The sequence below is a fragment of the Neomonachus schauinslandi genome, chromosome 6 (assembly GCF_002201575.2).
Source record: "Neomonachus schauinslandi chromosome 6, ASM220157v2, whole genome shotgun sequence".
Classification (NCBI taxonomy): domain Eukaryota; kingdom Metazoa; phylum Chordata; class Mammalia; order Carnivora; family Phocidae; genus Neomonachus; species Neomonachus schauinslandi.
Window position 1 is genome coordinate 15,426,554 of NC_058408.1, and position 13,181 is coordinate 15,439,734.

A 13,181-nucleotide genomic window follows, 5' to 3' on the forward strand; every position below is an offset into this window, starting at 1 on the left:
TCCATATGGTGCAACATAAGCGCTGTCCCGTCTCAGAGACAAAGCTACGTAATGGACATTTTTCTGGATTCTTTATAACAAAAATTTAATAACTAGTCAGATCTGAAAAAAGAACAAGTATTTTCAGAAGAAGAATGTCTCCACGAACAATTCCACTTGATTCAGCATATGTAAATAATGATCAAAGGTATCCAAAACAAGTGGCCTGGGTTTTTCTTCTTCTTCTTCTTTTTTTAATTTTTTTTATTTTATTTATTTATTTTTTTAAAGATTTTATTTATTTGACAGAGAGAGACACAGCGAGAGAGGGAACACAAGCAGGGGGAATGGGAGAGGGAGAAGCAGGCTTCCCGCCGAGCAGGGAGCCCGACGCGGGACTCGAACCCGGGACTCCAGGATCGTGACCTGAGCCGAAGGCAGTCGCTTAACCGACTGAGCCACCCAGGCGCCCCTTCTTCTTTTTTTTATTCCCATTTTTGATTTTGTAACTTCATCCACGGTTGAAACAATGCACATGGCCTGCCGGCTTGCTAGGGTAAAGTTTAGATTAGCTTGGCTAGGGAGCTCAGTCTCCCAGGCTCTCACCTACCAGGTCAGGAATCTCAAATCTCTAAAAATGTACCTGAAATATATGGCCATTTTACATTAATGAAAGTTTTTTTTTAAACCATACCTTTAATTAATTCTCATTTTATTTATATCTAGAAAATCAAAAGTTATCAATGAAGAGACTCTTCAGGAATATTCACCTGAATCTAGTTTAGGCTGATAGGTATTTAAATATTAAAATGACATATTCGTGCTTCAGTATTATTGGCTCATATTACGTTCAGAAAGATCTTAAAACTGCCAAAGTACATCTTCCAGTGATATGGCTTATCACAAAGGCGTGTGACTGCAGTAGACTGATTTCTCTTTGTAAAATATAAGATTTAAAAGTTAAAACTGCATATACATAAAATATTAATGAGAAAAAAGCAGAAGTATTGTCATTAGTACATTGGTTAAGAAATTGACTCAACGTTTATCATATAGAGTCATTCTGAATAGTAGGATGAAGGAAATAGTCAATAATATTAACAGCAACAACAATAATAACCAGTTCTGCTAACATTTATTGAACAGTAACATACCTTCATGAGTGCCTCTTTAAGCCCTGGGTATACACCAGAGACCAAAACAGAATCCTTACTTTCATGGGGCTTACATTTTAGACAGCACTACACGAATAAATATATGCCCGGCAGTGACAAGAACTTGGGAGAAAAAAACAAAGCAGCTTAAGAGGAATAAACAATACCTGTCAATGGGATGGGGGAGAACAGGAATGGACTGGTATTTCTCCGTAGTTCTTTCTATATTGGGCCATATGTACTGTTCACAGCTACCCCGTCCTGCCCATAAATAGTCATGGTCTAACCAGGAAAGCAAGGGAAACTCCATATACTTAGGCCAAATAGAAACCAAAGTAACATGGTAATAAGCGTAAAAAGGTGATATTACTTGGCATACATTTGAGCTTTAAGAAGGGAAAATTGGAGAGCACAGCTGTATGTCAAAGTCATATTCTTAATATTGTTTTTGATTATTTGATTATAAAGAAAATAAATAATATATGATGTTGAAGAGGTTATCTGAAAAAGTGAAAACCATGCATTTTTATTTGGTATTTAATCACTTAAGAAAATTCATTGCATTTTCTAAAGTTGGAAAAAATGCTCTACCAAAACTTGAAAAAGATAGTTCTGTAAAACTATAGACTAATTTCATAAATGAATATAGATCCAGAACTTATCAATAAAATATTAGCAAATTGAATTAAGAAGTATATTAAAAGAATGACATGCCAGGAGAAATTTGCTTTGACTCCAAAAATGTAAGGATGGTTCAACATCAGGACATCTATCAACATATTTCCTAAGTCAACTGATCAAAGGAGAAAGCTCATATAATTTTTTATCAATAGATGCAATAGAAAAAGGGCTTACAAGATTCAGCCACCATTTCTAGCAAAAATTCAGTGTAAAATCAGATAAAGATAAAGTCAATTTCTAAGATTGCTGATGATTAAGACTCAACTCTTCACTTTATAAAAGTGAAATATTTAAAAGGTTGCTTATAAAAGTTTAGAGGTTGCTACACTGAAGTCTTGAGTACAATTGAGGACTAATAGAAAATAAAACATAAAAATAGCTAAGTTGTGTAACTGTGATGCCACAAAAAAAATTTGATGGTGATGACTCAAGCGCAGCCCCACCTTCCACAGCTAAAGCAGAATGAAAGACAACAGGTATGCAGTTTTCAGTCTTCATGCGGCAGAGCCATCACTAGGCTCAGACTGAAGCCACCCTCCGTGGCCGTGGGCCACGAGAAGCAGTAGTGTCCGCCGGATTTTGTCCATGCATTGTGTTACTAGGGTGTGTACTCTTAGTGTTGCTCATTTACAAGTCTGATAATAACCCAGAGTGAAAAGAGTTGAGTCTTAATCACCATTATCACCTATTTATGAAGGTGGACCTGTCTTTGATGTCTGCTTAAATCAAACCATAACATATATATATTAACAAACATCTTATGGAAGAAAATAAAATAATGATGATGACTACTATTTATTGAGTTCATATTAAGCTCTAAGAATTGCTCTCATTCAATGCTTAATCCAGCCCTATCAGAGAGATGCTATTACTATCCCCATTTCATAGGCAAGAATACTGGCAATTGAGAATATAAGTAACCTCCCTAAGATTACATATGAAGAAGAACTGGGATTCACGCCAAAGAAATATGGTGATTCCAAGAGCCCACGCTGTTCTCAACTTCTTTAGACTGCAACAAATGGAGAATATGCTGTCTTCCTGGATGGAAGGACTTAATTCCACAATAAGTCAGTCCTTCCAAGGTTGACATATACACCTAACATCATTCAAATCAGAATGGCAATAATGTTTTGTTTCAAACCGGATAAAATGATCTCAAGTTATATAAAGAAGGCTAAATGGTCGAACTAGCCTAGAAAATTGTCAAAGAAAAAAAATACTGAGGTGACATCTTCTTCAGTATTTCAACTTACTATAAAGCCACTGAATTACAGCAGTATGGTGTTGGCATAACAATAGACAAATGACCATTTGAGCAGACTAGACTTTAGATACAGATACAAGTAAACCTGGGAGCTTGGCTTATTGTAGAAGCAACGTTTTATTTCATTGGGAAATAAAGGTTTACCTTAAAAATGGTACTGGCCTGACAGTCTATGTGTAAGAAAAAAAAGATCTTTTTATTATATCATAACTAAATTCCAATAAATTAAAATTTTCATGTTAAAAAATAGAAAGCTTAGAAAAATAATTTTATATAATTTAAAGATTAGGGGGATCTTTCTAAAGGAAAAAACAAAACAAAACCAAAAAAACCTCAGAAGCCTTAAAAGAAAAACTAGGGGCATCTGGGTTGCTCACTTGGTTAAACGTCTGCCTTTGGCACAAGTCATCATTCTGGGGTTCTAGGACTGAGCCCCATGTCCAGCTCCCTGCTCAGTGGGGAGCCTGCTTCTTCCTCTCCCTCTGCCTTTCCCCACTCTGCTCATGTTCTCTCTCTCAAATAAATAAATTAAATCTTTAAAATTAAAAAAAAGATAAAGAAAAGATAGTTATATTTAACTAGAAAATAAATTGATTGTTTCTTACAAGGCGTAAGACTCCCTCAAAAAAAGAAAAAAAGTTAAATTCTAAGAGATAGATTGGAAAAATACATCTGTAACACACATTATAGAAAAATAGATTTCTGGGCGCCTGGGTGGCTCAGTTGGTTAAGCGACTGCCTTCGGCTCAGGTCATGATCCTGGAGTCCCTGGATCGAGTCCCGCATCGGGCTCCCTGCTCGGCAGGGAGTCTGCTTCTCCCTCTGACCCTCCCCCCTCTAATGAGCTTGCTCTCTCTCATTCTCTCTCTCTCAAATAAATAAATAAAATCTTTAAAAAAAAAAAAAGAAAAATAGATTTCCCCATAATATACAAAGACTTCTAATACTTTATGATAAAAAGGTAATTCAATAGAAAATGTATAAAATATGGATAATTTAAAGAGGATGATATGCAAAGGGTCAATAATATTTGGAAATATTTATACCTCACCAAAAAAGCCAAGAGAATGCAAACTAATTAGAGAAATAATTAAGTAATAATTAAGAAAAAAAAGAAATAGAGAAATAAAAAAGTAATAAACAAGCAAAAACTAAAACAAGTGGTAATTTTACTAGTTTGTGAGGATGCAGATCATGGACATTCTTTCATTGTCTGCGATAAAGTGAATTACCTCAACCTGTTAGAAAGTAATCCCTCAATAATGGTTAAAATTAAACATAATGAACCTTCTAGCATAGCAATTCTTTCTCATCTACCCAATAAAAAATAAATACAATATGTGTGCATACATTTTCAAATATTGTTTTTAGCAGTAAAGAAATGTCAATAGGATAAAAACTGAATAATTTGTTTTCAGTCATGAAAGGAATATTATGTTACAGAAAAAAAAGAATGAGTCTGTCCTCTATTGTTAAGTGTAAAAATTAAGTTGCAGATTAATAGGTGTAGAATAAACATGTTTTGTAAAAAATATTAAAAGAGAGAAAGCTTATATGTGTGTGGGTATATTTGCTTTGCTTATATGAGATACCAGAAAGTATGGGAGAATATATCCCAAAATATCATATACTCATTTTAAGAGGGTAGCTGGCAGGGGAGAGGGATGGGAAGAGGTAGAGGTGAAGGGCCATAATCAACTTCTCATATATATATATATATATATATATATAGCTTTGTACTCTTTCTCTAATTTCAAAATGTAAACCTAATATCTGAAATGAAAAACTAATGTTAACAATTTTAAAAGAAAAAGATGGCATTTTGAAAGAGAAAATTTAATTTTATTTCAACAAATATTTATTATACACCTTATTCCGTATGAAAAGCTTTGCCAGGGAGTCCGTTGTTAAGAAAATTGCTATATGGAGTCAAGTATTCCACACGGTTGGTCCTTGTATATTCATATGTTGTATTGATTAAGTAGCCTTAGAGTTATGCAATCACATGTAGACATGAAGGCATCCAAAAAAATAATAACTAAAAAGAAAAATGGAAATCTAAACTAAATTAAGAGCCACTCAACTCAAAAATAATTATGGTAGGCATCTCTGAAATAAGCATTTTTTTTAAAGATTTTATTTATTTATTTGAGAGAGAGAGAATGAGAGACAGAGAGCACGAGAGGGAGGAGGGTCAGAGGGAGAAGCAGACTCCCTGCCGAGCAGGGAGCCCGATGCGGGACTCGATCCAGGGACTCCAGGATCATGACCTGAGCCGAAGGCAGTCGCTTAACCAACTGAGCCACCCAGGCACCCTCTGAAATAAGCATTTTATTTCTAGCCAGTAACTATAATTCTAAGTAAAAGATTTCAATGTAAAATTGCTGTTTTAGAGAACACATCTCTTGCTTATTTGGATCAGGAAGAGACTCTTTGGTCTGAGTTTTCTGGGATGCAGCAATATTTCATAATCCTTCCTGTGGACCATGTCTATGTAAAAAACCACGGGAAATTAAACTGAAAGTTTTAATCTCATACATTTTGGCCATACTATAATAAATATGGTCTTATGCCTAGGAAAGAATAGAATACAATATTTAGCTAGCTTGCTCCTTAAAAATCTTGGACACGTCTATTTTTAATAATGGCTCCAGGATATTATCAGGAAGGTAATCCAATTAGATGCCACTTCTGTTAGCTTACGGACTATGATGACACTGGCCTTCTCCACATAAAAGCCCTTCGAAAAATTTCTGTAGAAATAGATTCATGTCTTCCGATTGAATACTGTCAAAAAGACATTTTTTCCCAAGTCTAACTTTTTAAATGAGAAAAATAACTAATTTCTGGATGTAAACATTTATAGGAGAGAAAATTGGGATTTTTTTTTTTCCCCAAAGATCGTCAGATGACTGTCTCCAGTGTCATTATATCAAATCTCTTAATCTCTTCTGGATATTTTATCCAAGTTTTATCTCTTTTTTTAAAGATTTTATTTAATTTGAGAGAGAGAGAGAGAGAGAGCACATGAGCACAAGTGGGGGGGGTGGCAGAGGGAAAGGGAGATGCAGACTCCCCACTGAGCAGGGAGCCCCACACGGGGCTCGCTCCCAGGACCCTAGGGTCATGACTTGAGCTGAAGGCAGATGCTTAACCAACTGAGCCCCCCAGGCATCCCTCAAGTTTTATGTTATGAATGCTTTTTCTCAGCCTCAATACCAAGTTCCAAATCAATTCACTATTAGCTGAACTGCACAGACTATCTCCAAGTTTTAATTCTTTCAAGTGCTGCCAAACCTTGACCTGAACTCAGAATGTTCTGGCTCGAGAGGCAAAGAAGTGGTATTCCACATATCAGTCAGGTTGAATTTAGCTGTCATAACCTTTCCATTTTTCATTTACATGACAAGTATCAAGAAGCCCCCTGAGTTTGACTTTGACTCATTTTTTGAGTTCACAGAGCACTGCACCTCCAAAATAAATAGAATCCTGTGTCTGTCCTACAACCTTTGCTCTTTAGGTTTCTTTGATTTTTCTCTATATCCAGACACATCCGCTATGCTCATAAAGAACACATTTAAAGCTTCTTTTCACCCCAGCACAGTGTGGACCACTCCAAGAAGTTTTAAAATTAATAATTTTAAGCCATGTAGTAAAATCTGAATAGGTATTAGGTCTTGCTAATTATAAATTAGGAAAGCAGTTATCAAGCAACTAGACAACTGACATGTAGTGGGAGCCCATTTTGTTGCCACTTGTTAGTAAGAATGCCCTCTGAAAATCTCAGGTGATATTCCTTCTGGAGGAAACTGTTTTCCCTTTTATTTAAGAATGAAACATGTTGGTCAGGACTTCTCTATAATTTTTCTGTTACTTTTTTCTGACTTTGATTTTATTTAGAGTTACAAATATGGATATCAATATATATTGCTCTATGGGAATCTTTTAAATTTTCAAAATAACTGTATGCTAAGGAAAAAAATGTACTCTAATCAGCTGTGACTACAGTTACTTACTGAACTCCATCTCTGTGTGCACGGCATTAAATGGGTATACAATTTTGGCCCTGCCATCAAGAAGCTTACTAAGAGATGAAATGTATACTCTAAAATTTAAGGAACGTTGCAAGGCAATGATAAGAGAGGAACCAGAATAGTATGTAAAAAAAGTGATTTTTTAATGGTCCATGTACACTTTTCTAGGGTTCTTATACCCCGAAAGCATGAATGTGTCACCAGTATGGCCTTACAAAATTTAGAAAAAATAAGGGGGGGGGAATATTAAACATTGTAGTATTCCATTACAAAATATTTCTTTTTTTCTGGTGTTCAGGTCCATGTGTTAAATAGGATCATCCTTTGCTTGCCTTTTTAAAGGCTTATCTCTTATCTCTGAGAATAGAAGTTGCTATTGCTTTACTTTCTACATTATGCACATGTGAGATTCAAGAACTCAATTATGCATCCTCAGAATATGCAAAGAATGTTCCCCCCCCCACCATCCAAAAAAAAAAAAGTAGTGACATATTTAGAGTACATACTAACGATGAAAAGCAGGGAGTTCTGATGTTTCATTTAATTGAGTTATAAACAAGAAAACTGTCAAATCCTGCCACTGCCCCATGGATGCATGTGGATGTGTGAATTTCCTCCATGCGTGTGCTCTGTGTCCTTTAGAACACCCACCGTGGAGATGAATCACTAAGGTGTGTATTAGTCTGACAGTCCTAGAAAGTATCACGACAAAAAGTCAAACCCAGGAAACAGCATTTCATTTAGTTCCTGGTGTACTGCTAATTGATCCCAAACCCTTCATTACTGTCTAGTGCAAAAGGCTAAGTCGAAAGGAGGCATTTAGAAAGTGGCTTAAGTGAAAACAAGGCACGGCAAAATTCTAGGTCTTGTGAACTTCACTTGCTCTGTTCCTGTGTTGTCACACTGATTCTAAATTTATCTTTTATTTCAGGTCACTTGGAAACCCCCACTCATGCAGAATGGAGACATACTTAGCTATGAGATCCGCATGCCTGATCCTCACCTCACAATAACCAATGTTACTTCCTCCATGTTAAGTCGAGTAATTACTCGTCTGATTCCTTTCACTAACTACTCTGTCACCATTGTGGCTTGCTCAGGAGGTAACGGGTACCTAGGAGGGTGCACAGAGAGTTTACCTACCCATGTTACCACCCACCCCACCCTACCTCAGGGCATTAACCCGTTGTTGGTGATTCCACTAAGTGAATCATATGTTGGGATTTCATGGCAGCCACCATCCAGACCAAACGGACCCGATTTGAGGTAAGAGAAAGTGACTGTGCTTTTGGATTCTGCTATGGTCTTATCTCCGAAGGAAGGAAGGAAGGAAGGAAAGAAGGAAGGAGACTTTTATTCACGTGTGAATGTAGAACTAATTCTAATTGGATACCCCTTACTCATAACTTGAATATGATTTCGTATTGTATATCTCGACTTACATGGAGCCGTGAAAGTTCGAGATAGAAATATAATTTTGTGAAGCTCTAAAACCCCTTGAAACAACAATCACTGTTCTCTAACAATTCTTGATGTAATCCTTCTCTTGGTTTTCAGAATATATTTTTATTATATGTTAGACAAACTTGATGCATGTTCTAAATGATACATTTACACAAAAATGTCTCAAAATTCCAAAGCTAACACAATAATTCTCTGGCAGGGTATTATTATCTGGAAACTTGTAAAGAATGTGGTCAGGGACATAGATAAGAGGAAAGAAACGTGTGTGATTCTGAAATAGCTTTGTAACAACCTCAACTTGACACTTAGCCAAGAGTAGCAAGCTGATAATATTATCATTATTTATAAAGCACTGATGGGTTGATGTCTTAGGAAACCATTAACTTAAGCATTTTGTATTTCCACTTTGTGTGAAACTGGTGATAAAGTTTTGGCAAATCTGAAATAGAAGAAATCTAAAATGTTATCATTCTTACTAATAATAGTAAAATGTGAATGTAGCTGATTGTTTCAAAATAATTGAATACCTGAAACTTGAGCCAGAAGGCAGTGATTATCTGGAAAAAAAAAAAAACAAAAAACTTCATGATTGTAAATTAGGGTTTTTTTTTTACGTTTCTGTGCACACACCAGATACTCATACCATGAAACAACATGAATTTTGGTTAATAACATTAGTTGAGATAATCCCGATGTTCCTGCTTGTCTTTTGCTTTAGATATGAGCTTCTGAGACGTAAAATCCGGCAACCACTTGCATCAAATCCCCCAGAAGATTTAAATCTGTGGCACAATATTTATTCAGGAACTCAGTGGTTTTATGAAGATAAGGGTCTTAGCAGGTGAGATTACGAAAACTATAAAAACAAAAGCTGGCATTTAGTCTTGGGCACGTTGACCAGTTCAGAGCATCTTCGTGTCTTCGTTGTGTGCATGTTATCAGTTGTGCAATAAAACATGTTTGGTGATTATCTGTGGCATTCATCATCGAACTGCAACAGTCAGCATGTTTCATGTTTGCCATCTTAACTGTACGCTTAAAATAAGCCTTTCGGGGCGCCTGGGTGGCTCAGTCGTTAAGCGTTTGCCTTCGGCTCGGGTCATGATCCCGGGGTCCTGGGATGGAGCCCCACATCGGGTTCCCTGCTCGGCGGGAAGCCTGCTTCTCCCTCTCCCACTCCCTCTGCTTGTGTTCCCTCTCTCGCTGTGTCCCTCTCTGTCAAATAAATAAAAATAAAATCTTTAAAAAAAAAAAAAAGAATTTCATTATGAAAGACAACATTTTAAAATCTTTAGGACTGGGGTGCCTGGGTGGCTCAGTCGTTAAGCATCTGCCTTCGGCTCAGGTCATGATCTCAGGGTCCTGGGATCGAGCCCCGCATCGGGCTCCCTGCTCGGCGGGAAGCCTGCTTCTCCCTCTCCCACTCCCCCTGCTTGTGTTCCTGCTCTCTCTATCTTTCTCTCTGTCAAATAAATAAAATCTTTAAAAATAAAAAATAAATAAAAAAATAAAAATAAAAAATAATAAAATAAGCCTTTTGAAGTCAAACTTGTACATGTTTGAGTCCTAACCTATTGCCTTTGTCACAGCTCTAGCGAGACATGAAAACTTAATAGAGGAATTTGGAAAAACTGAATATCTACAAAATGGGGGGGGAGGAGGGGGAAAATGACTGGGCACTTACCAAATGCTTACTACTTCTGGAAAATAATTGTTACAAGTCATTGATGCAGCCCACAAAAAACTTAGCTAGCATGCCTGGGACTTGAAAGAATTCAGCCTCGGGTTTAAAGGAACCAGGAGAAAGGCAAACAGGCGATGTCAACAAAGAGCACTGCGTGGGAGAGCCCGCGGACCTCGGTGGGTTTCACCCTGTGGTGGAGAACCAGGTTTGGAACTTTATGCAAATCACGTAACTTCTCCAGCCTTAACTTTGGATGTCGATAAAATGAAGAGATTGGATGGGATTAAATGATTTCTCAATCAGTGTAATCAAATTGCCGGGAAAAAAAAAACCCACAAATATTTTATGAATGCTTTTCAGACATGTTTTTCAATAACTTCACTATCAGCTTCATTATTTTCCTGGACCCACCGCTGACTCGCTTTACTCTGAAGGCTGTTTACAGCTTTGGCCTTGCATCTCCCCTCTTCCTCACCTAGCCTTGTCCTGGCCTCGTTCACATCACTTTCAGGGCCTGTGATGTGCCACACTTCCTCACTGAGCTTCTCCCCCTCGCTGCCTTCTCCCTTTGTCTGACTAGATTATCCATCACACGTTGGCCGGGAAGTTTCCTAGCGGGCTTCCCTGCCCACTCTTTCTGGTCTGACTCAGCTGCCCCTTAAAGCATTCTTACAACACCCTCATATAGCACTCATGTCAGTAATGTACTGGCCTGGCGACTTGTCTGGACACCCCGTTATGTCGTCAGATCCACCCCGAGGCAAGGCTTTGCCCTCGTGACTTCCGCACCCTTGGTCCCTAGCATCCTGTCTGCACATCGTGGGCCCTGGAATAGTTGTTAAATGAAAGAATATGTTAACTCAGTGAAGGGTGGGTTATCTCATTTCTCTGTGCCTTTGGATGTTAATTGTAGTGTTATTGTCTTTGGGGAATGGATAAAATTAAGGAAAATTCCCATCCATCTTGAAGGATTGTGATGGGAAAACCTTACAGATATCGTAAGGTTCTTGGGGGAGGGGGGGGAGGCAGCACGTGAATCTAATGAAGCAATAGAGTAAACCACATGAAATTGCCATTTCTGTAAGTCAACCTAAATTATCATGGTCACTAGACTATTCTGCTTTACTTCATCCAACATCATTCTATAATTATCACTTCAGTTGAAGAAATTTATGTATTCAGCAATTTCTTCTTGCTTACTATCTGCTGAAAGGCACTGGGATAAGACAAAAATGAATTCAGCATTGGCCTCAAAGACCTCGCTGTCTAGTGGAGGAAAACAAACTGCACCCATGGCTATGTGTGTACTAATTGCTTTTTTTTTTTAAGATTCTATTTATTTATTTGAGAGAGAGAGAGAGAGAGAGAGCATGGGGGGGGGGCTTGACCCTGGGATCACGACCTGAGCCGAAGGCAGATGTTTAACCAACTGAGTCACCCAGACACACCCGTATTAATTGCTGTCATCCCAGTTCACTACTTAGTCACCAACATTCACTAGGGAAATCATATAGAAAAGCAGCTTTCTATGATCAGTGAACTCTAAGTGCCTTAAATATACCATTTTCCAAAATAAACAGACCTTGACTATTTAACGTGACTGAGTCAGATGTTTAGCCATGAGATGTTTGTGTGAAAAAGAGAATAAACCTCAGAGAGTTAATGTTTCTTTGTAGAAGAAAGGAAAAGTTATAAAAGAGAGCCAAAGCGAAACACTTATTATCGAATTTTTAGTTATGCCTCTAAGAATTTTTAATGAGAAGTCCAAATCTGAGATTTAAGAAAAGAGATATAGTGACATAAACACATGGATGAAAGCTGCTTCTGGAAGGGAAGTACACATCTGACAAAATATGCTGAGTGGTATTTTGACTAGCCTCATAATGCTAAATGTCAAGGGATTGTTTTTTCCTGCTAGGACTAGCAAAAAAAAAAAAAAAATTCTTTTTTTATTCAAAAACTGCTATGACCCATGTAAGCAGCTTGTGGTAAAAAACAACAACAACAACAACAAAAACAAAGAACAAAAAAAACCCAATATGCATTTCTTTTTAATATTAGAAATAAATGGTGTGAGGGGCGCCTGGGTGGCTCAGTCGTTAAGCGTCTGCCTTCGGCTCAGGTCATGATCTCAGGGTCCTGGGATCGAGCCCCACATCGGGCTCCCTGCTCCACGGGAAGCCTGCTTCTCCCTCTCCCACTCCCCCTGTTTGTGTTCCCTCTCTCACTGTGTCTCTCTCTGTCAAATAAATAAAATCTTAAAAAAAAAAAAAAGAAAGAAATGGTGTGAATCTTCATATGATGAGAACATTTTTTTCTAGCCCTGTAGCCTTTGTAAATACAAAAATAGTCTAGGGTCCCCTTCAGCCCATGGAGGGTTCTCTCACAACTCTGAGAGAAAACTGGAAATTAGTCCACTGGTGGGCACTGTGTGCTGTGACCGTTTTCCTGTTAAGAGGTGATCTTTCTCAGTAGAGGCAGGGCTGGCCACCCCTCCTGGTTAGCCAGCGGTCTCTCCGATTGCAGAGGGGAGGACCCGAGCTCTCAGCTCACTTTGTTACACACCTGTCTCACAGCTCCTTAATGACCCTACCCTTTGGCTTTTGTCTTCTTGACTTATTTGTTTGGTTGCTATTTTGGGGGGTGGGGAGGAGTAATTGAATTCTAATGCCTTTAAGAGGAACAAGTAATTTTCTATTCTCCTCAGACTCCATCAATCCTTCTTTCTTTCTTATCTTACATATACATAAATAAGTGAAACACTGAAGTGTCTCTCCCCATTTTCACCTGATATCACCATAGCTACGTCTAGAATCAGTTTTTTAAATGGCATGTCTCTTGATATAAAAAATAAAATTAACTTAAGATTCACTGGGCATCCCTTTATGAATGTATCTGTGAGTGTAAATACAAATTGA

The 13,181-nt window shown here is 37.7% G+C and overlaps 1 protein-coding gene across 1 annotated transcript in view; it reads left to right on the top strand.

The window, feature by feature from the left end:
- Positions 1–13,181, top strand: part of USH2A (usherin) — a 710,400-nt gene that overhangs the window by 467,980 nt on the left and 229,239 nt on the right. The window contains exons 41-42 of the mRNA XM_021698433.1: positions 8,047–8,381; positions 9,298–9,420. Coding sequence (XP_021554108.1) covers positions 8,047–8,381; positions 9,298–9,420 — 458 coding nt within the window. The remainder of the gene's footprint in view (positions 1–8,046; positions 8,382–9,297; positions 9,421–13,181) is intronic.